General features: G+C 41.4%; 1 protein-coding gene and 1 pseudogene across 1 annotated transcript; one reads left to right on the top strand and one right to left on the bottom strand.

Annotated features, from left to right (window-relative positions):
- Positions 1–4,854: 4,854 nt before the first annotated feature.
- LOC129395878 (defensin beta 4A) lies at positions 4,855–6,865 on the bottom strand. Its single transcript, XM_055107307.3, has 2 exons — positions 6,698–6,865; positions 4,855–5,024 (listed from the first exon to the last, which is right to left on the bottom strand). Exons 1-2 carry the CDS (start codon positions 6,753–6,755, stop codon positions 4,888–4,890), a joined length of 195 nt encoding a protein of 64 aa, XP_054963282.1. The 5' UTR covers positions 6,756–6,865; the 3' UTR covers positions 4,855–4,887.
- A 1,182-nt stretch (positions 6,866–8,047) lies between these two features.
- LOC100969098 (60 kDa heat shock protein, mitochondrial-like) lies at positions 8,048–10,474 on the top strand (annotated as a pseudogene).
- The last annotated feature ends 15,400 nt before the right edge of the window (positions 10,475–25,874 follow it).

Here is a 25,874-nt window from a genome sequence, read left to right on the forward strand (position 1 = left end):
ATAAGCCTTCAGAATTTGAGAAAGATATACATAAAATTCCGTAAAATGTTGGTAGGTTTTCATCTTTGTTCTCCATTACAGAAATGTAGCCTTAGCTTTTTTGTGTTACTAATTTTGTGCTCAGTTTATAATTTGAAACCAGTAGGCCCTTCCTGTTCGTGTGTTCCACATCAGGAAACATTCTATGAAAACATTGTGTCTGAATTGAGCATGCACAGGCCTTTTTCTCTTGCCATTATTTTCTAGGAAATACAGCATAACTCCTACTTACTTAGCATTTACATTGTGTTCAGTGTTACAAGAAATCTAGGAATGATTTAAAGTATATGCAAGGAGTGTGAAGATTATATGAAATTACTACTCTTTTATATCAGGGACTTGAGCATCTGAGGCATTTGGTATACACAGGGGGTCCTGGAACCAATCCCCCATGGATACTGAGGAGCAATTGTATTTGTGTTCTGTTTCTAAGCAAATTGTCATAAGCTTAGTGACCTAAACCAACACAAATTATCTTGCTGTTTGGGGGATCAAACATGAAAAATCAAAGTGTCCGTAGGACCTTGTTCCTTTCCAGAGGTTCTAAGAAGCTGTTTGCTTTCCTTTTTTTTTTTTTTTCTTCTTTGCCTTTTCAAATCTGAGAGGCTGCCCATGTTCCTTGGTTTGTGGATCCTTCCTTCATCTTCAAATCCAGCAATGGCTGTTGAGTCTTTCCCACATCGCATCACCCAGACACTGACTGTTCTGCCTTTCTTTTCCACATTTAAGGATTCTTGGATTACGTTGGTCTCATTCACATGATCTAAGTTAATCTCCCGGTTTTAAAGTCAGCATATTAGCCAACTATTCTATCTGCTGTCTTAGTTCTTATTTGCCGTAAAGTGTAACATAATCCCAGGTTCTAGGGATAAGGACATGGACATCTTTGGGATGCCGTTATTACGCCTGCTACACCTAGTAAAATAAAATTCAGTGACATAATAAATACTTTCGCCAAGAAAAATATCTTTAAAGAAAAAATGTTTTCAGTGATTCATAGTGTTATTAGATGAATATAGGAGGCCAAGTTCAATTTGGCTTTCAGAAAAACCATGAAGAACTTTTTAGTGTATTTAATCCCAAATAGTATGAGATAGATAATGCCACAATAAACTGGATGTTGTTTATCTAAAACTCACATTTAACTGAGTGTCCCTATACTTTTATTTGCTAAATCTGTCAACCCTAGTCATGTAGGATTAATACAAACAAATGCATGTTTCTTCTAAGTTGCTCACATATGAGAGCAAAACAAAGAAAAGTACATTTAAGGTTCTATCACAGGTCTCTCAGAAAAAGTTTCCTGGATGTGTTATCATTCCCCAGATACCCTACAATTAGATCTTTTTGATGTTTCTTTAGTGTTTTTTTAATTATCTCTCTTTGATCAAGACCTTCACTGAAATGTATTCTTTTAAAAGCAAACACTCCTCCATTTTGGATTCATTAAGAGACAGATGTTAGCATGAAAAAGCCCATATCCCAAGAAGGCTGGGGCATCTGAAACATGTCTGACCCTTTTCATTTTTGAATAGACTCTCCTGTCTTATGTAAAAATATTAAATAATTGAATTCTAGTACTTGATACAATATGTGAAGTCAATATCACAATAGATGGGATTAATAGCAAAGTGACCAGAGCAGAGTAGAGGATCCAAGAATTAAAACACAGGTCAGTGGGCTGGGCGTGGTGGCTCATGCCTGTAATCCCAACACTTTGAGAGGCCAAGGCAGGCGAATCACTTGAGGCCAGGAGTTCAAGACCAGGCTGGCCAACATGGTGATATTCTATCTCTACCAAAAATACAAAAAAAAAAAAAAAAATTAACTGGATGTGGTAGAGGGCACCTGTAATCCCAGTTACTCAGAAGGCTGAGGCAGGAGAATTGCTTGAACCTGGGAAGCAGAGGTTGCAGTTGAGTTGAGATCACACCACTTTACTCCAGCCTGGGTGACAGAGCAAGGCTCTGTTTCAAAAAAAAAAAAAAAAGTAAGAATACAAGTCAGTGGAAAATTTTCAGGTTGAAGTGCAGAGATATAAAATAATGAAAAATACAAAAAATGGCATAAATGTATATGTGAAGACACAGTAAAAGGATGCTTTGTATATGTGTGTCTGTGTGTTTGTATTGAATATATATGCAATACACACATATTGCATATGTGTTTGTGTACATACGTATGGTTGGTGCAAAAGTAATTGCAGTTTTTGCCATTACCTTTAAAGGCAAAAACCACAATTACTTTTGGACCAATTCTCTATCTATCTAGACAATTCTATTTCCAGGAAGAGAAAGGAGAGAGGGACAGCAGCAATAACTGAAGAACTAATGGCTGAAAATCTGCTCAAAGCAATGATATTATTCCACATATTCAAAAAGCTCTGAAAACACCAAGAGGATGTGTCGAAAGTAAACTCTACCTAGACTAGTCACAGACAAACCCTGTTCTTTGGAGAGTTTCTTCATCTGCTTTAAATATAGTTGGAACAAGATCAGTTGCTAATTTTGTAGCCAGGTGAATTCAATAAAATGATGAATGAGCTTCAGTATTTAAAATTAACACCTTTTTTTTTTCTTATGAGTCTTCAGGCACGATGAAATGGGAACAATTTTATTCTGTTATGTCATGAGTTCACAGGTTCAGGGACTTAGAGTATGACTTGCAAGCTCACTTGTTTGGAATGGATTCTGTGAATTCTGTAAACTCCCGGAGTTATCCTATTTTTGACCATCCAAATTAAACAGCTCCAGCTCCCATTCCTCATTAGTGTAGACAGCCAAATGTTTCTCAGAACTCCCTACAGGTGCTTATGCTCCTAATATCTTGTGCAAATTCTTATTTCTGTCTTCTGTGTGACATTCTCTGGCCACCTCCACCTCACTCCTACAACCAACTACCCATTTTCTTTGTAGCTTCACATTAAGAATTACTGAGGCTTTCCCCCTTTTCCAAGAATTTTCAAATACACAGCCATTGATTGAGACACAGTTTTGCAAAAACATAAGGATAATGACGGTGGTTAATGCACAGAACTGTTAAAAATAAGAATAGAAATCAGAGTGCATTCTAGCTAAAGAGTTCAGCCACTCTTGGTAATAACCTCTACAGACTACTTTGTGCCCTGATGTTACAGGTATACCTGCTCTTTTGGAACCCAGAATTCCTTTCATTGTTAATCTCTGAGGGCCAAGAAACCTTTAACATTTTATTTTTAGAATTGTAGAATGATTTAGCGCTTATGAATTGTATCTCTATTTCACAGATGCAGTCAGGTGTCCTATCTTCCAAGACCTAAACAGCCATTAAAGGGCCTTCTTAAATAAAAGGAGAGTTTCTTCCTAAGAGAGTTGTGCTGTTTCCCCTAGAACATAGGAATGAATGTCATTGTCATGGTGACTTTTACTTTGTGTGTGTGTGTGAAGCTTCACTTCTTTTATACAGTCAAATGATATATGCTTCCAGGAATCAAGAAATCCACTAATTTATTCAAAATAACAATGTATACACGATGAATATTAAATGACTAAATAAAGGCAGGGTCTGACTATCCTGGCATCAAGGTAGGTGAGTGCGACTGAGTTGGACAATCACAGGATTAGACCCTGTCTTGATTTAAATTTTGGAGAGTTTGTTAATTATGGTGATTTTTTCATGAATATTATTTTTTAAAAATCTATCGCATTATAAGATCATCTATCTTAAGTACAGGATATCTTAGTGCTTACATTTTATACCTGAGGCCAGAGCCTCCCTCGCTTCGCCCTAGTCCTGGCTCTGTCATCACGTCTGGATAAAATCTATGTCCAGATAAAAATGCTTTTACTCTAACAAGGTCTGGTTACTTTTTTCAATCTTGAGATTAGGAAAGACAATGGATTATTTTGGAACTAAGGTGCATTTTCCCAGACGTAGATGATATGCACATTCAGTGCAGAGCTAATGTGAAGAAATAGAGAGCTTCTTATGCGTCTAGGATACACCCACAGAGTTCATGATTTAAGGGCCAAACCCTCCCAAGGAGAGAGAGCAGGGCCAGGGAGCTATCTTGATGCTCCCCCTTAGAGTCGATGCGTCTTTCTTCTTGAAGTTTGCTCCCCTCTGCTTGTGTCCCATGCCATATTGTCCTCATTTAATTGTGCCCTCAAAGAGACTTGTTTTTAACAGCATTTACTTGGATCCTATTAAGTTTGTATGTAAGGAAACCCTTGTACAACTGCATTTTGCCATCCAATTAATGAAATAGTTTATGAATGGCCAGCACATAAATGAATAAGACAAAGTCCACACTAGTAGAAATCTCATAGCTAAATGGAGAATTGAAAATTCACGCACCTCCGTAGGAGGCATAATTGCATAAGAAACCTTAGCCAGGAGAAGGGAGTCCTTGTGAAGAACAGAGGACTGGGCATCCCCTCCCTTGGCAGATCCACTATGATTCCATGAGGGAACTGGTCTTTGAGTTGGGCTTGCTTTTTTTAGGGAAGATGTGGGGTAGGTGAGGGCATGCAAGGGGAGGATGCAGGAGGAGCAAAGCACACGTTTTAGGAAAATGCCGGGAATAAATGGGGAAGGTCAAGGAATCCAAAGAATACAGATGCCTGTGACCCTGGAAAGCACTCCAAGCCCCACTGTGGCATCTCTGACCCCTGCCTGGAGAGCAGAAAAAGGTGTTTCAAGGATATTAGAGATGGCCTGCCCAAACCAACATCACCCAATGACCAAAATTACTAGGATAAAGATTCTGTATCTTTGGACACCATAGTTTAATTTGGTTTACATGTCGCACGTCTCTGATGAGGGAGCCCTTTCTGAATCCGCATCAGCCACAGCAGCTTCTTGGTCTCCTCATGGCTTTTTGCAGCATTTTGTTCCAGGGAGACCACAGGTGCCAATTTGTTTATATCTTCTAGGGCAAAAGACTGGATGACATATGGCTCCACTCTTAAGGCAGGTAACAGGATCGCTTATACCACCAAAAACACCTAACAGGGAAAAAACACACAAAAAGAGCAAACAGCGTGTAAGAACTCAAAACTCATGTTGGAAAAACACAAACCCTGTGTCAGTATCGCCTTGAGTAAATCCGCAGCGGGCTTCTTTCTCAAGCCTGGGCTTCTCCATCATGATAATGAGACGTGAGTCAGTCATTTGGATCTAAGTTTCTGACATGGAAACTGGCACTGCTGTGGTTTGGGGGATGTTTATTTTTGTAGAACCTGATTGTGAAAGACCCTGATCTCTCCTGAGTGACTGGGGCCTCCAGGTGGGGTCTGGTAGGAGCTCAGCAACGATCTCTTGTGAATTCAGCTCCACCACAAGAAGATAATATCAAAGCCACCATACCTCCATTTTAACACACACAAGCCAGTAAACTTTTGCTTTTTCAAATCATTTAGTCTGTTAAGTATTTGATCTGAGATGGGATAAAAAGATGCAACTTACTGAAATTGTTTAATAGGAAATTAACACCAAGTAACTTACAGTTGAAAACCACAATTAACCATAGAAATAAATTTTGTAATGGCTTGTTTCTAATATCTAAGTCCTGGTTTCAACCTCATTCTTCTTTTTTTATCCCTCCCTCCTTCCCTCCTTCCCTCCTTCCCTCCCTCCCTCCCCGCCTGCCTGCCTCCCTGCCTCCCTGCCTCCCTGCCTCCCTGCCTTCCTTCATTATACTGTTCTAGGTTTTGGAAAATATGAGGTCTGTGGTGCCTCTCAGAACCCCATTGTTCTCACAAAACCCAGGACTCATAAATAAGATTGGTAAAATGAGGATTTCACAATATGATATCTATTAGATTAATTGTTTTAGGATTTATTCTCAAATTTTCTTTTTCCCTTTCTCCATCCTTCCCTTCCACTCTCCCTCTTTTATCCTTTCATGGTTTTTATTTTATTTTCATAATATCAAGGAGAAAATGAAGGTTAGGCATCCAGGTTTAAAGGTTGGTTTCAATGGGCTGTCCCTGTCCTGTGAACCTGCAGTGGCCTAGTGGCAGGGACTGTTCTCAGGGCCTCTGATCAGAAAAGTCCTGGGGGCAGAGTGTCTGCTGCAGTAGTTCTCACAGTATAGTTTGGGCCTTAAGATTATCTGGAATTCTCTAGGTTGCAATATCTACCCTTTAAATATAAAAATTTAGAAAATGACATTCTATACTACTTTTTTTAGATAAAATCAAAATTTCTGCCTTTTATTTAAAAAGTCACCTAACAGGTTTCAACCATAGTCTTAGCAGTTGTAGCATGGAAAGCAGTGAAGAGATGAGATTTACAAGCTACTGGGCTCCTTCATATTGGCTTAGAAGAACGAGTGAGGTGTCCATTGGGTTCTCAAACTCCTTTTCTATTGAAGGAAGCAATGCTTGGTTCAATTAAATAGGGCATTCAGTCTACTCAGTCTAAAAGTGTGGGTAGAAGAAAGGAAAGAGAAAGAAAGAAAGACATGCTCTAGGGAGAGAGGAAAAAGAAAGACAGAAAAAAAGAGAGAGAGGGAAGAAGAGAGAGAAGCAGGAGAAAAGGATAGAGGGGACACAGAGAGAGAGGAAGGAGAGAGAGGGATGAGGGAGAGATAGGTGGAGGGGAATGAGAGGAGACAGAGAACTTCTACGCCATTCTTCCATTTGGCTAACCCTCCTATTTCCCTGGCCCATCTCACCTGGAAGAGGCATCAGGAATATGAAGAGGAACGAGAAGAGGAGATACAAGACCCTCATGGCTGATGGCTGGGAGCTTCACCAGGAGCTGAGTCTGGGGAGGACATCAAGCCTTCCACTTTATAAAGGTCCTGGTCCCTGGTCACCAGGTAGAGTTCAGAACTGGTATTGGGTGCAATGTTCATTACAGAGATTAGGATTCAGCCACTTACCTGGTGAGTCAGAGAATGGTCCTCAAAGAACAATGCACACTCAGGAGATCTTATGCAAATCTGGACTCAGGAAACCCCAGAAAATCCCTTCCTCCTGCTCTTGGGACCAGAAAATTCATCTTATCTTGAACCATTTAAAACCCAGTGTGTGAATGGAGTGAGGGGCTGGGTCTGTCTCACGTGAGAACAAACTCAACCTCAGGACCTATAACCTGCCACTCACCTGCTGCCCACTCTGTGGGACGTCCTGTTTTTCCTGAGTATCTGGGGACAGTCTCAGGCCAAATTGAGAGCTCTTTCCATCTAATTCTATCCATTGCTCAGACATTCAGCTCCTGGGGATGATACAGGGCTGGCTCAAACCCAGGGACCCTGGAGGGGCTCAGGGCCTCTGGCAGCACCGGGAGCATGGTGGGCCCCATCCTCACAGGAGATCTGAGCTGGTGAAATTTATGTGAAAGTTCCCCTGAAACTCCCCATCTTCCCCACGGGAGAGAGATGAGGCAGATGGATGCCCACTTCCTTCCTCTGAGAAGGAGAATGGGAGGGTGGGATTGTGACTACATGTGTCCCCTCAGAGTTCACCCAGGCCTGGGCCAGGAGGTGGCCTACTACCCGCACTTGAGTTCCTTCCATTCACACCGTCACTCAGGGAATGTCAGCTCCACAGGACTTCAGGGCTTTGGGAGCCAGGGCTTTCTCTGCTTTCCACAGACGTCAGCGTGAAGGGAGCTCACTGCCATTGGGATTTGGTGGAGAAGCACCGAGTGGGGCTGCAAGGCCTCCATGTGGTCTCCCTGTTGGTGATGGGAAACACTTTTGAAGGAGCCCCATGTTTTCAGGGCTGTGTGAGGTCTCTGGTGTCTCTCAGGACCCTGTCCTTCCTCCGTAACCCAGAGTAGCAATTGGCGGCCCCAGGCAATGGACAGAGCCCCATCCTGGGCATTCAGGAGAGGGCCTTTCTCGGGAAAATGAGTGGCATTCATCCTGGTTCCTCCCTCTTTCAATCTAAGGGCAGTTTGAGAAACAAGCAGGCCCCAGTGTCCATGTCTGTGATGTCTCAGGGGTACAGCAGTGACAGAGACATGGGGACAATGAGGCTTTCCTCATTACCTGCCTGACCTCTTCATTTAAAATATCAGGTTCTGAAGAACCCTGATTCCTGGCAGGCCAGAGGTGGATTTAAAGGAAGCTGGTAACAATATTGTGCAGCCAAGATCCTTAATGACATTTTTATAAAAGGAAATTTCTGAGCCTAGCATGGTGGCTTACACCTGTCATCCCAGCACTTTGGGAGGCTGAGGCAGGTGGATCACATGAGGTCAGGAGTGTGAGACCAATTTGACCAACATGGCAAAACCCCATTTCCATGAAGAATACAAAAATTAGCCAGGCATGATGGCTTACGTCTATAATTCCAGGTATTTGGGAGGCTGAGGCACAGGAATCGCTTCCGACAGAGCAAGACTCAGTCTCAAAGAAAAAAAAAAAGAAGAAGGCTCTGATGGGGTATGCAAAGAGAGGGCTGGGTCAGATGCTGTCAGAACTGCTAAACAAATATGCATCCAGGACTGGAGCTTAGTCACCAGGGAGTCACTCTGATTGTCAGGGCTTTGTTTCCTTGTGTGTTGAGCAGGCTGGAATTGAGGGGCAGACTCATTCATTCCTGACACTAAAACTATTTCTTCCTGGTGAAGAAAGCATACAGAGAAATGGAATATGAAATAAAGCCTTTATGTGCTCTGCCTAAATTAATTTTTTTTTTTGTATATTTTCTATGTCACCTTTAGAACGTAAGAGGCAGCTCTCACTTGCTGCTAATGACCTGCCTCGCCATGCGCATGTCCTGCCACCACCCCACAAAAATGCTTCCATTACCCACAGTCTTTCACCAGATGAGACCAGTGTCCAGGCTACTGGCTCCTCACCTCACTTGAAGTGATGGTAAAGATGTAAAATTTGGTGCTGATGTCTGAGCCTTAATGCTTCAAAGTGTAGACTTTTTGTCGATGCTGTAGCCATTACAATGGGGCCAAAGGGAAGAACAGTAATTATTGAACATAGCTGGGGAAGTCCCAAAGTAACAAAAGATGGTGTGACTGATGCAAAGTCAATTGACTTAAAGGATAAATATAAAAGCATTGGAGCTAAACTTGTCCAAGATGTTGCCAATAACACAAATGAAGAGACTGGGGGATGGCACTATCACTGCTGATGTACTGGTATGCTCTATTTCCAAATAAGGCTTCCAGAAGGTTAGCAAATGTGCTAATCCAGTGGAAATCAAGAGAGGTATGATGTTAGCTGTTGATGCTATAATTGCAGAACTTAAAAAGCAGTCTAAACCGGTGACCAAACCTGAAGAAATTGCGCAGGTTGCTACAATTTCTGCAAATGGAGACAAAGAAATTGGTAACATCATCTCTGATGCAATGAAAAAGTTTGGAAGAAAGGGCATCATCACAGTAAAGGATGGAAAAACACTGACTGGTGAATTAGAAATTATTGAAGGCATGAAAATTTGACCGAGGATATATTTCTCCATACTTTATTAATACATCAAAAGGTGAGAAATGTGAATTCCAGGATGCCTATGTTCTGTTGCATGAAAAGAAAATTTCTAGTGTCCAGTCCATTGTACCTGCTCTTGAAATTGCCAATGCTTACTGTAAGCCTTTGGTCATAATTGCTGAAGACATTGATGGAGAAGCTGTAACTACACTCATCCTGAATAGGATAAAGGTTGGTCTTCAGGTTGTGGCAGTCAAAGCTCCAGGGTTTGGTGACAATAGAAAGAACCAGCTTAAAGATACGGTTATTGCTACTGGTGGTACAGTGTTTGGAGAAGAGGGCTGACACTAAATCTTGAAGACGTTCAGCCTCGTGATGTAGGAGAAGTTGGAGAGGTCACTGTGATCAAAGATGATGCCATGCTCTTAAAAGGAAAAGGTAACAAGTCTCAAATTGAAAAATGTGTTCAGGAAATAATTGACCAGTCAGATGTCACAACTAGTGAATACGAAAAGGAAAAACTGAATGGAGAAACTTTCAGATGGAGTAGCTGTGCTGAAGGTTGGTGGGACAAGTGATGTTGAAGTGAATGAAGAGAAAGACAGAGTTACAGGTGCACTTAATGCTACAAGAGCTGCTGTTGAAGAAGGCATTGTTTAGGGACGGGGTTGTGCCCTGCTTCGATGCATTCCACCCTTGGACTCATTCACTCCAGCTAATGAAGATAAAATAATTGGTGTAGAAATTATTAAAAGAACACTCAAAATTCCAGCAATGACAATTGCTAAGAATGCAGGTATTGATGGATTTTTGATAGCTGAGAAAATTATGCAAAGTTCCTCAGAAGTTGGTTATGATACTGTGTTAGGAGATGTCATGAATATGGTGGAAAAAGACATTATTGACCCAACAAAGGTTGTGAGAACTGCTTTATTGGATGCTGCTGGCATGGCCTCTCTACTAACTACAGCAGCTGTTGTAGTCACAGAAATTCCTAAAGAAGGGAACAGCCCTGGAATGGGTGCAATGTGTGGAATGGGAGGTGGCCTTTTCTAATTCCTAGAATAGGGCTTTACCTTTATTAATGAATTGTGATAGGAAGCCCAAGGCAGTGTTCCTCACCAATAATTTCAGAGAAGTCAGTTGGAGAAAATGAAGAAAAGGCTGGCTGATGTTTAAGAAACCACTATAACCATCAGTTACTGGTTTCAACTGACAAAATACATAATGGTTTACAGCTGTCATCCATGCCTACAGATAATTTAGTTTGTATTTTTGAATAGAAAGATCTTGTACATTCCTGACACTGAGTACAAGAGCCATGTACTGATGTACTGTTTTCAACTTAAATCACTGAGGCATTTTTTAGTAAAAATGAATAGTAGTCTATTCTGTTAAAATCAGGATTTTAGTGCTTGCAACCACCAAATGAGAAGTTAAGCAGCCTTTCTGTGCAGAGTGAGAATAATTGTGTACAAAGTAGAGAAACTTCCAATTATGTGACAACCTTTGTGTACTAAAAATTTGTTTAAAGTTAAAAAAGAAAGACGCAAACATCATGACACTTCACTGTAATTATCTCAGCAGAATCTCTTACATATGAGCAGACATTCCCACATCAAACACAATACAATTTACACACATTAAGAAAACTAGTTCCTCAATGTTATTTATTATCTTGTCAATATTTCACATTTCTCCAATTGTTCCAACCATGGATTCATGGCTGTTGATGTTTCTGGATACATGTTTAATCTAGATTTGCACATCAAATCAGGTTGTCATGTCTCTTAATTTGTTGAGCAAATATTCTTAAGGAAATGTCATGGTACTATGAGAAGAACCTTATTGGGGCTTAGAGTTTGAATTAAGGGACTGGTTGCCATCTTTTTCACGTGTGACTTCATTCCTGATCGATACATTCTTAATGACTACTATGCTTAACATTATTATTATAAAAGTAATACACTCACATTTAAAAACTCACCCATAAAAGAGAGTGAATTTTTCCTACACACTGGTTCCAATCCCAGGAACCACCGATAGCACTGTGGTTTTTCACTTGTTGTCCTCTCTAGATCTCAGTACATTTGTGAGGCCTTGTTAGAGAAGGAGGTGAAATTACTCTGAAATAGGAAAGTCACTGTGAAATGCAGCACCTATGTCCCTGGGGAAGAAGCCACCAAGGCTTAGGGAATATGTGCCTGGTTGTTCAAGGACAGCTGGGCTGACTGTTCCCATGAAGATTCCTATGGTTGCAGCTGCTTCTTTTCTCCTGGCACAGCCCAGTGTGACTCCTTCACAGCTGTGTTCATCCTAGTGATGAAGTGTGTTTGATAAGGACCAATAGAGGGTCATCTTTGTTTTAAAGGTAGGGTTATGATCTTGCTTCAGCAAGGAAGACCATCCACTGGCAGAACCATGGGGCTCTTCACCAAAACCAGAGATGCAGCAATTCTAGGATTTGGGGACATGTCAAGATTTGGTAAAATATACATGACTTTTCTTTTTCTTAATGAGCTAAAAGCAAAGCCAGGTTGTGTGTAAAATGGGAACCATCAAGTCTAACTGACAAATAGACTCACTATGCTGTCTTTTAATGAAACATGACCTGCGCTGTGTCCCCAAACCTCTCTCTATAACTGGGGAGAGAATTTCAGGCTGTTTCTTTGTGGCAAAATGGTTCAGTTCCCCAGGCAAGAGTGGGAAGCCTCATTCTTATAGATAGGCTCCCAGAAAGCAAACTCTCTCATCTCTATGATTTAGAAAACAAAGTTTCTCTGCATTATATCCTCAATGTTAAGTAACAGAAGCAGTTTTACTGGTTCTCAATTCTGGAGGCAGAGCCAGCTTCATGGGCTTGAAGGCAGGGCAGTGACACAGGAATCTGCTCTGAGAAGGGCCGGTACCTGGTGTCAGGCTCTGCTGATAGCTCCCTGACTTTCTTAGTTTTTTCTTTGAACTTGTGTTTTGTAAGTGAAGCTTACTGAGGACAATGGAGCAGGCACATGGGCAGAGTGGCTATGAGGGAAGACAAGGTGGGCAGGCTCAGGCCCAGGGACGTTCTAGAGCTTTGCTGTCCTGAGCATAGGCAATCTTGGAGCAGCCCAGGCACATCTGGACTGGGATGGGAGGTGGCAGCAGCAGCAGCAGCAGCAGGTGTCCTCAGCCCTGGGGTGAATGGAGGGTCTCTGTGTGGAGGCAGCACTGACACCTCTGTGCCTGTGCATTCTCAGAGTCATCCTTGGAGCTTCTGCACAAAGATTTACCCCCTGACCTGAGCACTGAGACAGGAACCATAGGCGCTCAGATAGCAAACTGGGAGGAGAGAAGCACAAAACAAAAGTGTGCCCATGGACATTGCAATAAAGTATACCAGGAAGTTCTTGGAATTCTTCAGAGAGTTTAGAATTCTTTAAGGCATTATCCAAGGCTCAGAAATGGAAATTAAACATGTAATAATAGTCAGATTCAACAGAGAAGGATGCTATATTTGTATAAAACTTCTGATGGGCCAGGCACGGTGGTTCACGCCTGTTATCCCAGCACGTTGTGAGGTTCAGGTCAGAGGATTCCTTGAGGCCAGGTGTTGGATACTAGCTTGGGCAGTATAACCAGACACCATCTCTACAAATAATGATAATAAAGATAATAAAGATTAGCTGGCCATAGTGTCACATGATCGTAGCCTTAGCTTCTTGGGAGGCTGAGGTATGAGGATTACATGAGTCCAGGAGTTTGAGGCTGTAGTGAGCAATGATCATACCACTGCACTCCAGCCTGAAAAATACAGACCTTGTCAAAAAACAAAAAACAAACAAACAAAAAAACCCTTCTGATTAATCAATTATTAACAAGCAGGGCAATTTTAAAAATTAAGTTTTTCTTGTTAATATATACATAGCAATAGAATTCATAAACAGGGGTTTTGAATAAGTTACAAATCATGATGCCATATTGGTCTGCTGTGGGCCTCTGCAACTTACAGAACATGTCAGAAGATGCATCAAAATTCCGCTGGAGAAATTGACACTTAAAATTAGATTCAAATTTACATGAAACTGATTTGTTTAAAGAGTTAAATCTTTTGAGACAAATTGTTTCACAAGAATCACCAGCTCCAGATATACTAAAATCTGTTTCAAAATAATTTATCCACATGTTGTCACAGCTTGGAATATATTCCAGAAACAGTTGCTTCAGCAGATTCTTCCCAAAAGATAAAATGAAGTTGCTCAAGGTATAAAGTTTGTTGTCCTAATATATTATTTGACAGAAAAGTGGGCCAGAAAAATTGTATGATTCATCTAAATCCAATTAATAAAGTAGTATTTTTATTCTATTAAAACTATGAAATTAATTTCTGGTGGAGATTTGTAAGATTCTGTCATTACTCCTGTATAACTATTACATTTTTCAAACAATGAAAAATATTTGTTTGAAAAAGCTTAATATCCTACTGCCTTTCATTACACTTTCTTTTTCTGCTCTTTAAACCATGGTACCCTGCATTTCCATTTCGCACTGAAACTTAGGAATTTTGCAGCCAGCCCTGCTATGGCCATTTTTATATTAGTTATCTTATTAAATCCTCAGAAACAAGCCTGCCAGGTAGGTATTACACAAGTTTACAGAGGCAGGTCCTGGGGCATGGAAAGGTTGGAGGACACGTTCAAGGTCACCTGGCTACTAAGTGGCAAAGATGCAATTTGAAATAAAATCCCCCTCTCTTCAAAGCCCATGTTCCTAACCAGCGCCACACAATCATCATGGTGTCCTGATAACCTCCCCTCTTCAACCTCCTACAACCCCAAAGCTACAGTAACGCTCTGCCTAAAGCCAAAGTCCATGGAGCTACTGTCACCCTCTCCCATCTTCTGAGCTGAGTGGTGAGTCCAGAGCCTGGCCTGGCCTGTTGTTGCAGGAGGTGAGGGAATGAGTGCGCAGTTACTGCCACCTCGTGGCGGCTCGTCTATATGACCCTAAAACGCAGATGTAATCTGTTTCCTGCCTGCCTGAAGCCTGGGTGTGCACCTGAGACTTACAGTAATTTCTTTACCCCTTAACGAACCTATTGAGAGTTCTCACAATTGTATGGATCCTCTCAAAGAATCAGCTTTTATTTACTAATTTTTAATGTTTTTTATGTCCAGTTTCTTTTTATTCACTTTTTCTTTTTCTCTTTTTTTTCTTTTTCTTATTTACTTTGGGTTTAGTTTGTTCCCTTTTCCCTTACTGTTTCTTACAGTGGAATCTTAAATTGTTTATTTGTGAGCTTTTCTGCTTTCTATCATAATAGCATTTAATTATAAATTTGTCTCCAAGAGCCACTTTAGTGGCACTTCCACAAATTTTGGTATGTTATGGTTTCATTTTCTATCAGTTCAACATATTTTCTAAAGTATCTTGTGATTTCTTCTCTGGACCACTTAGAGACATGTTCATTGATGTCCCAATATATGGAGATTTTTCCAGATGACTTTCTGTATTGATAGTTTTGTAAATTCCTCTGTAGATAGACACTGTCTTTTGTATAACTTTAAACTATGTTGATTTTTTGAGACGTTTCATAGATTAGTATGAGCTCTATTGGGTAATATTTTAATGCATTCTGCTGTTATTTGGTAGAGTGTTCTATAAATCTCAAATAGATTGTGCTGGATGGTAGCGTTGCTCAAGTCTTCTCTACCTTTACTAATATTTTGTCTGCTTTAAAAAATCTCTTACAGGAAGAGAAGTGTTGAATTGTCTAATTGCAATTGCTAATTTGTCTATTTCTTTAATGTCTATTGATTTTTCTTTAAGAATTTCAAAATTCTGTTATTAGGGGCACACACTGATTTAATATTAATATCTGTTCTTGGTGATGTAACCACTTTATCATTAGGAAAAATATCTCTCCCTATTACTGATAATACCCCTTGCTCTAAAATCTACCCTAATTTATATCAATGAGCCAGTATAGCCAATCCTATTTTCTTTATACTAATGTTTTCATACTATATCTCTTTCCATCCTTTTATTTTTACTCTAAGTTTGTTCTTAAAGTTTATATATAAAGTGGGTTTTTATAGACAGCATGTAGTTGGGTCTTGCTTTTTACTGAACTGACAATCTCTCTCTTTAAGGAGCTTCTAGAATGTTCACAGCATGCTCTTTTCATCATATGGAATCAAATTTCTACCTAGCATCTTCCCTTTCTGCCAAAAAACTTATCTTTGCATTTTATAGTACAGACTGGCTGGTGAGGAATTCTCTTAGCTTTTATTGTTGTTACTGGAAAATGCCTTTACTTATTATTTGATTATGTGTTTACCCTTTTTTTAGAAATATACTTTTGCTGGGGTGGATTTCTAAAAGGACATTTTTTTTCTTTCGGCTTTTGAAGATATCACTTATGTTTTGTTCTTCTGTAAGTAATATGTCTCCTTTCAGACTGCTTTTTAGTTTTATTTTTGTTTTTGAGATGCAGTCTCTCTCTGTTACTCAGGCTGGAGTACAGTAGGGTGATCTCGGCTCACTGCCATCTCCGCCTCCTGGGTTCAAGAAATTCTCCTGCCTCAGCTTCTCGAGTAACCTAGGATTATAGGTGCATGCCACCATGCCTGGCTAATTTTTGTATTTTTTTTTTAGTAGAGACAGGGTTTCACCATGTTGGCCAGGCTGGTCTCAAACTGCTGACCTCAGGTGATCCGCTCACCTTGGCCTCCCAAAGTGCTGGGATTACAGGCATGAGCCGCTGTGCCCGCCCTCAGGCTGCTTTTAAAATTTTATTTTTATTACTGTTTTAAAATAATTTGATTATGATATGTTTCATGTGGTTTTCTTCATGTTTCATGTTTCAACTTGGATGTCTTCATGTGGTAAATTTGTGTGTTTATAGTCTCACCAAATTTGGAAAACAATAGGCCATTCCTTCCTTAGCTCTATCCTCTCTCTCAAAACTTTTTTTTTTTAATTCGAGATGGAGTCTTGCTCTGTCACCCAGGCTGGAGTGCAGTGGCATGATCTCGGCTTACTGCAACCTCTGCCTCCCAGGTTTAAGCGATTCTCCTGCCTCAGCCTCCAGAGTAGCTGGGATTACAGGTGCACGCCACCACACCCAGCTAATTTTTGTATTTTTAGTAGAGATGGGGTTTCACCATATTGGCCAGACTGGTCTTGAACTCCTGACCTTGTGATCCACCCTCCTCAGCCTCTCAAAGTGTTGGGATTACAGGCGTGAGCCACCGCGCCTGGCTGTCTAAACACACATAGTTGCTAGATTGCTTGATGTTTCTGCACAGGTCACTGCTTATTATTTTCCAGCCCTTTTCTCCTCTCTTTGCACTATTTCTTCATTCATTTGTAGTAATATAAACTCAGGTTTACTGATCTTTATTTTGGAATATATGCCACAATCCAATTCATAGTATCTTTTACTCAGATGTTTATTTTTAATCTCTGGAAATTCCATTTGTTTCTTTATATCTCTCACTCATCATGAACAGTTTTTCTCTTCAAACTTGGACATATTTATAACATTTATAATAGCTCATTTATATCTTTTTTTGCTGATCCTAGTATCCTTGTCATTTCTGGATCTGTTTTTACTGAATGATTTTTCTCTTGATTATGACCATATTTTCCTGCATAGCAGCTAATTTTTTATTAGATTCAGTGTGCTATAAAGCACAAATTGTTGAGTGATGGATTTAGTTGTTTTTCTTTGAAGAATGTTAGGCTTTATTCTGTCCCACATTTAAGTTTCTTATAGATCAGTCTGGTCCTTTCAAGAATGGTTTAGAAAAAAATTTGTTAGAGTGGTTGCAGAACAATTTAATCTAGAGCCAAATAGCACTACTACTAATGTGTTAGTTGCCCAAGGACTCTGCAGTCTCTCCACTTTGCTAGTGGGAATGAAAATTTTTCCAGCCTTTAGTGCTCCTAAAATTGTTATCCAATCCCTTTTGGGTGTTTTTGTTTGCCTCTAGCCTTGTGAAGTCTTACCCCAAGCGTGCTCACATGAAAACACAGCCCAGGACTAAAGATTTACCATGTGTCCCTGCCCCCACCACCAACACTTCGGGGCCTTGCTTCCTTCTAGGTACCCTCTCTCTGCTATTCTGCCCTGGAAGTGGGGGTGTCCTGTGCTTTGGGAAGTTTGATTTCAGTCTCTTCAATGCTTCAGGATTGCTGGATTTCGTTTGAGTCTTCCTCTGTGTGCTGTGGTCTGCACCCTGCTGCTGTAGTGAGCTGGGGGCAATCGAAAGTCTCACTTAATTGGTCTGTTGCACTGCTTATTATCCAATGTCTGAACACAGCTGTCACGCATCTTGACAGGTTCCATTTTGTCTGCTGTCAGAGGGAGATTCCCATAGCAGTGAGTCCATTTTGGATGGAAAGTGAGGAGCAGTCTCATCTTTTTGGGCCCTTGAGCCTTTCTTCCTAAGAGCCTTGTTGTATTGTCTTTTCTCCATACATGGAGCCATAACTGGGGTCTGGTGTCAGGTATGAAAAACCACACACTCCATTTGCTGGAATCCTTCTGTGTCAACGTTGAGAGAGCACTAGATAGTTAAACTGCAGTACCTCCAAATCATTTGAATGATTAAAGATAATTCAATCAATAAATCATTTGAATGTACTTCAATTCAATAAATACTTGTTGAGCAGCCTTCATGCTCAGGGCACTTTACAAGCACTACAGGAAGAATTAAGACAAACTCCTTGCTTTTAAGGCTCACAAAATCTAATATGGAGATTGGCAATATGTCAGTGTACACAATGTAAAAACCAAGCAAGGGTTGTAGATGGAGGACTCAAGTCAGAACCCTGTGGTGAACCAGAGGAAAGACTGTAAGCATTTGGGAAATCACCTGTGTTTTTAAGGTGGAGATAAAATGTCAGACAGTCCCTGAAGGACAGTTTAAAGTTTAGAGATGAAGTTGGAGGAGTGAGGCAGACATGAGGTCAACCAGAGCAGAGGCATCGGTGAGAGAAAGCAAAGTGAATATCTGAGGAAGAGCCAGTTTCCTTATTTCTCTGAAGACAAAGTTTTTGGAAGGAATTGGGATAGCCCCTGAGGGATGCATGAAAACCTTAGAGATAGATTTGGTGGAGAGATGCCATTTGGGGTAGAGGGACTGAAAAGGCCCAAGGCTTGGATGACATGAAAGCAAAGGGCATATTCCAAGAGAGTGAATAGTCCAACTTCACTGGGGCATAACATTCACAAAGGAGGAATAGAACCTGGTAACCCTTGGATAATAAGGTCGGGCTCCCTTATAGATTTCTCCAGAGATTCTACTTTCTTTGAATGACAGGTGAGTCCTTAAGATTTTCTGAGTTGTCTGTTTGGAAACAAGTACCAAAATAACCAGATTAAAAAAAAAAAAAATCAAGCTCCTAATTTTTTTTTAAAAAAGAATGTAATTTGATTTTACTTTTATAAACTTTAAGAAGGCATTTCCACACTTTACAACACTCTCGTCATGTTTCAGGGTTCTTATTTCTTTCTTCGGCAGCATTTTCGGCCACGCGTCGAGCACTTGCCGATCTGTTCCTCCTTTGGAAGGCAGGTGAGCACAGCACACCGGCCGCCTCTGACTCTGCAATAATATTTCTGCAATGTGTTTATGATTCCTCCATGACCTGCAATGACAAAATAGCACACACAGAAAGGTTTTAGGAAGGCTTTTAGTACACATACAAGGCTTCTGGAATTCCTCAAATAACTCATCTCTTGCTTTTCTTGTATTCTTTTGTTTCTTTTTCCTTTTTCTATAAAATCAGGAGGAAAATAAAGGTATGACTAAACAACCCATAGACAATGTTTCTAAGGCTGCAGCTCAGCTGTGGACCCACAGTGGCACCGGGGAAGTGGCGTGACCCTGTGACTGCCGCAGGAACAGTGGGGGTGCTGAGGCTGTGGTGTCCTCAGAGGTAGCACAAACATTCCACCTCCAACCACCGCACTTAGTAAAACAGGAGCCTGTGCTTCTATTCTCAGAGTAAATCAATCTTTCCTGCTATATTAAAATTTTATGTCTGATTCATGTCTCATCAGCTGGTATAATAATCTTCCCTTGAAGAGTTGGGGAAAGAGATACCTTTGGGGAGCTATTTAGTTTCTTAATGATTTTTTTTTTTTTTGAGGTGTACTCTCACCCTGTCACCCAGTCTGGAGTTCAGTGGCATGATCTCGGCTTACTGCAACCTCCGCCTGCCAGGTTTAAGCAATTCTCTGCCTCAGCCTCCCGAGTAGCTGGGATTACAGGTGCCCGCCACCGTGCCCAGATAATTTTTGTATTTTTAGTAGAGACGGGGTTTCACCATCTTGGCCAGGCTGGTCTTGAACTCCTGACCTCGTGATCTGCCCACCTCGGCCTCCCAAAATGTTGAGATTACAGGCATGGGCCGCCGCACTTGGCCTCTTAATGATTCTTGTCTGAAAAAAAAATGGTGATGCCTAGTTCCCATATAACAAACCTGCTTGGTCCAAAGCACTCTGACGGATGGAGAAATACTGACTCTGAATTATATATTCTCAATTAGCTCAATCCTTAGATTTCCCAGCCCATCTTACCTGGAACAGGCACCAAAAACAGGAAGAGCAAAGCAAACAGAAGATAATGGATCCTCATAGCTGCTAGGCTTCACCCCACGCCGAGACTGGATGAAAAGGTGTGCTTGGTCACTTTATAAAGGTTCCAGCCACGGCTGCAATTCTTGTCATATTACAGTGATGACATTATGACATGTTTTCTGATGCATCATTCCAATGCCTCTCGCCATGCAGAACACACCCACTCACTCAGTTAATTAGGAACCCAATGGTAAGGCAGAGCTCCCTATGGATTTGTGGCTGTCCGGGTGCTCTCTGGACTCCAGGGGCTTGTCTGGGTGTGGGTCGGATTGGGGTGTGGGTACAGATAGGGCTGGCATGGGCAAGAATGCCCCCTTTGGAGAATAGTCTCAGGGCATGTGACTAGGGGCTGACTTGTCCGTACTTTGCTACTTTGGAGTTTTTTCCTCTTCCTAAAATGCTGGGAGAGTCTAAGACCCTCCTGGGGACCAAATAAATCCAGCCCTGGACATATTCAATACCTGGCAATAGGACTGGCTTTTTGGTAGTGAGGTAAGGGAGGAAAATGGGCTACATTCAAGGTTAGCTGACCGCCTGGCCCTTGGCCTATGATGGGGTGCTATAATTTGAGTGAAACATGTCTCATTCTTTCATTTTTTTTTTTTTTTTGAGAGACAGAGTCTCACTTTGTTGTGCAGGCTGGAGTGCAGTGGCATGATTACAGCTCACAGCAGCTTGAGCTGTCAGGCTCAAGAGGTCCTCCCACTTCAGCCCCCTGAGTAGCTGGGACCACAAACGCATACCTCCACACATGGCTAAATTTTAAATTTTCTGTAGAAAATAAAATGGGGTCTCACTATGCTGCCCAGACTGGTTTCGAGCCCAGATGTGAACTCCTGGGCTCAAGCAATCCTCTTGCTTCAGCCTCCTAAATTGCTGGGATTACTGGTATGAGCCACTGTGTGCGGCCCATGTCCGATTCTTCATCATTGTCTAAAACCTACCAAATTTATGAGTAAAGAAGGTGTTTAATTTTACTTCATCAGAGAAAGAGGATGCTGGGATGATAGATTTAATAGACTGGCATCTCCTCCTAGTCAATGACTGTCCCTGTGCAAAAGAGGGGCTTCAGAATAGACATTTAAGACCTCAAGTTACTCTTGACTCAGGAGCATTCAAGGCAGTCCAGGGGCCAGATGATTTCCCCTGCATATAGATTCAACGTTTAGAGGGAAAAATGCTAAAAAAGAAAAAAAAAACAGCTATTAAACTTAAATGTTCAGGAATCCAATGGATGGGTTGTATTTGGTTGACTATCAATTGGGAACTAAGTAAGTCAATGACAATTCAATTGGGAGCTGAAGTCACCGTGATGTCTCCTAGCTGCTGCTTCATGTGAATGCAATTATAACGGATCCACTAAGGATCAAGGGTGTGTTAGTTCTGGGAGTGTGTGTTCAGAATTTGGGTGCACCACACCTGTCAGATTCAGTAAGAAAACTCTGAACACATACTATAGGAAGGGACAAGTATCATGTTTTCAGCATAGGTGAGGGTGAAGTGGATGAGATACCAAGAGGGACCAGTCTTGGTTCTTTCTCTCCAGAAGCTCCATGTAGGGCCAGGTAGATGGGCAGACAGTCAAATGATAAATTTAGGATGGATTCTAATGGGAGTCATAGGAAGATTTCAAGCACAGGGCTGCAGAAACGTAGAAGAAAGATAACTCATCATAACTCAAAGATAACTCTTTGAGCCAAGAGTGGAGCTCAATCAGCAGATTTAAGACTTTAGATATGTAGATGCTTCTTTTTAAAATCTAACTTTCCTCTTAAGTTCATGATTTCAGACGAAGCAATTGGAGATATTTATAAATGGGGGAAGGAGGTGAGTGTGGGTGGGATGGGTGCTGACTTCACAGTCTTACTATGTCAGAGATAACGATGGCATTGGGTGTTGTAGAGGATTAACACCAGCCCTCAGCCTGGGGTGAAGACAGTCAGACGCTGGAGATGACTTGCTTTTCCACATGGAGAATAGACTTCCACAGGTGAACCCCTGGTCTAACCTGTTCCTTCATAGACTGGGAGGCATTTTTATGGCAACACCACTATTTCATAAAGGTTCCTTGGGGAGGAAAAAGTGCCACTTTTTCTTGTCAACTAATTTGGGAGCTGGAAATTGGAGATTGGGCTGTGACAATCAGCCTTTTCAAGTTTGGACATACTCCAGACACACAAAATCCGTTTTGAGAGGGACTTACGTGTTTTAAGAAAATTATAAAACTAATGCATTTTTATGGTAAAATTTCAAACAATAGAAGAGAGAGACTGTGTAATTTACTTCTCTACTCCAGGGAGCCACTGATAACTGTGAATTGCCCTCTTTTTGGCTTATTATAATCCTTTTCATGTCATAAATACTTTTAGCCTCTCAAATGATAACAAGTACACGTGTGCTGTCTAATAGTTGGGTGAATAGATTCATGTGTCTGAAGCCTCACAACACTAACGAGAGCTGGGTCTTGTCACTCCCTGCCCCTGGGCTCTGAGTCACAGCGCTTGGAACTGCAGATCCTGCAAATTTTTGTACCCATGTGCTTGGTTTCCTTGTAGCTCTCACAGCCAGCATTTCGACAATTTTGATTAGGTTGAGCGAGGAAGAGAAAATTTAGTTATTTATCACCTTTGTTCATGTCAGACTTTCCTTTAATTATTATTTTTTAAATCCTGTTCTTAAAATGTGGAGCCGAGATGTGATTGGTCCAAGTTTGTGGCTGAAGGGCAGAGCTATGTAGAAGACAAACACCAGGTCTGAAGTGAGGCGTCACTGGGCCATCACTCAGCCCTACTGTGTATGGCGTGGGTTTACCTGAATAAATTACCTAAGCTCTGTGAGCATCTGTAACTCAGCAACAAAGCACAGAGAGCAGTACATTTCCTGTTTAGGTCACAGTGAAAGCCCTATGAGTTAATGGTGTGAAATTGACTTGTACATTGCAAATTACCATGTGACCCATGTATCACCCAAGTATCACCCACGTGACCCTCGGTTAACGATATCAAGACTCTGGCATGGGCTCCCAGCACGGGAATCCAGGGTGTCAACTCTTCTTCATCTTGACATAGTCTAAGATGAAGTTTGGCTGAGCCATTCTCCTTTGCAGCCATTAATCTTGTCACCATTATATAAGTTATACAAATAAAGGCAGACATTTTTCCAATTTTATAGATGAGGACACTGAGGCTCAGAGAGGTTGAATGACATGCTGTAGTGAATGGCAGCATTGTGACCTGAAGCCAGGATGTCCAGTCATTTCTCTGCCTGCTCTCAGAGTCATCCCTTGACTACTGGTGGTCTACACTCATGTGTAGTGGTCTATACTTAGGTGTGTACCCTTTTCCATCACCCCATTGTCCCTAAATTCTTTGCATCCTAGCGTCTCAAGAAATCTGTCCAAACTACTCTTCCTAAGTCCAGCCAAGCCTTTTACATCCCCAGCTCAGTGAGTTTTTTGTCTGTAATCTTCCAACCTGACCATTTTGCAACATGTGCCTCATAAGGCCACTTTCAGAAACCTATCCCTCGATTTCAATTCAACGTCCAGAGAACTTCATGGACATCTGCTCTGTATTAGGGTCTTAGGACCTGGTGCTGTGCAGGAAAGAAAGATAAACAATATTCACCCTCTAGGCTCTGAATTTTCACTATTTCCCAGTCTAATGGAAAAAGATACAAGCTGACAGTAACACGATATAACAGACATCTGCTTTCCATTGTCTCCTCCTATCCTTCCCATTACTGCCTTTGATTCATCATGGAACTTTTCCTCCTTCTCCTGTCCCTGAAGTCCCCAAAAGGGAGCATCTTCAAGAATTTAACATTTTCATGGCAATCATAATGATGATGATGATAATGATCCTCCTCCTCATGATCATCGTCAAGTCATTGTAACAGATTTATTGAGTACATATTATGTTCTAGACACTGTGCTAAGCAATTTACTTGCATTTATTTCATTTGAATCATGCAGTAATTTAATAATGTTGATACACTTATCTGCATTTCCCAAATGGGGAAAGGCCTGTTGATGCTCCCATGCTCCTAACTGTATTCCAGATGCTTACTCGTGGGCCTCTGCTGGCTTCATATGATCTTTGGGATGTGGTTATCTATGCCTGCATGCAGCTACCTTCCATCTTCATCTCTAGTCTGGACCATTTCCCCAATGTTCTCAACCAATCTTTACATCACTTTTTCTGTAAATATCAACTTCACTCTCCAGATTGCTTGGTGATAGATGCTGGAAACTAGATTCTTTCTGACTCTTCTTTCTTTTTTTTTTTTTTTTTTTGAGACAGAATCTCACCCCGCCTCCCAGGCTGGAGTGAAGTGGCACAGTCTTGGCTCACTGCAACCTTCACCTCCCGGGTTCAAGCGATTCTCCCACCTCAGCCTCCCAAATAGCTGGGACTATAAGTTTGTGCCTCCATGCCCAGCTAATTTTTGTATTTTTAGTAGAGACAGGGTTGCACCACATTGGCCAGGCTGGTCTTGAACTCCTGATCTCCAGGGACCTGCCCTCCTCGGGCTCCCAAAGTGCTGGGTTTACAGGCATCAGCCAATTCTTTCTACAAAGTGGTTTGCATAATTTTCAGGGACCAACGCAAATACCAGTTCCTCATGATCACAGTCACCCCAGTTGAAAGTGATCCCTCCCTCCTCTGCAGTTCTGCAGAGCGCATTTTGCATGACACTTGGAGCTTCTACCAAGTTCCATAATGAATGCCATATACTATTTGTGAACATTTCTTATTATCTTTAATAGATGGTGTCTTTTCATTTATGTCCTTATGTTAATGAGAAAGTACATACTCAAGTCCTATGTTGCTTTCACCCTTTAGATAATAAGAATTATTTTCAAATCCTAGAGTATCTCCTAGGATGCTCAGGATGAATATCACAAAGAAGAAATACTTCCAGAAGAGCAAGGAAATAGGGAGAGAACACTAGCAGCTAATGCAAAGACAACAAATGATTTACCACATGAGAACAATCTGAACACACTTATGGTTTAACAAAACATAAATAAATTCGTGAGATACTGAGTGTGGCAGGCAGCCACTGCAATGGCCCCCAGTAACCCTTGCCTTTAGGGAATGCTGGTATCATGCTTTGGTGCAGATATGATATGGAGGGTGGAGCAGAGGCTTACGAGACTGAAGGCCAGAAGACCAAGAGCTGAACTCAGGGCTGCTGTGTTTTGGATGCCAGTGGGAGAAAGGCAGACCTGAGTGCCAGAGCCATCTAGAAGAAGCAATCAAGAGTTAATACAATGGTTGAGCATGAGAGAAGGAATTAAGAGAGGAGGCAGCCTAGGGATACTGTTCAGGGGACAGGGTAGGTGGCGGTCCCATCAATTAGAATTAAAGTGGTGATGCCAGCAGGCACTGAGGGAGACATGCTATGGAGAGAGAGCCAGGCTTAACATATGGCATCTTTTTAAAACAGGCTCAAACTAGTTTAGGAATTTATAGGCTTAGCAGTGATGTGGGGTTGCATGCCTTTCCCAGAATTTCTAAAATCATGCTTGACAAGATGGGGACTGACTCTCCTAATTCCTATAGGCAAAATCAAGGAGGGGATAAGTGTATGAGAAATTCATATAAAGCTACCCTAAAGACATTTTTCTACCCATTTGGCAGCAATATTTTCGCCACAAATAGAATGAAGTGCATAATAGTACCTCACCTTCTGTTTAGCCTGTGTAACTCCAACCAGGTTCTTTCTATTTAATCATGGCCCTGTCCCAGTAAAAACACACCCTATACTACCTCTGGCCACCAGCCTACACAGTTCTGATGGCTGCTTCCTCAGGGAGGACTTTTA

This window comes from Pan paniscus, chromosome 7, assembly GCF_029289425.2.
Source record: "Pan paniscus chromosome 7, NHGRI_mPanPan1-v2.0_pri, whole genome shotgun sequence".
In the NCBI taxonomy this organism is placed as follows: Eukaryota; Metazoa; Chordata; class Mammalia; order Primates; family Hominidae; genus Pan; species Pan paniscus.

Excerpts from the sequence above, each read along its gene's own strand:
- LOC129395878 (XM_055107307.3), bottom strand. The coding sequence starts at position 6,755 with ATGAGGGTCTTGTATCTCCTCTTCTCGTTCCTCTTCATATTCCTGATG. Across the intron at positions 5,025-6,697 it reads ATTCCTGATGCCTCTTCCAG|GTGTTTTTGGTGGTATAAGC; the intron begins GTGAGATGGGCC and ends TTTCCCTGTTAG.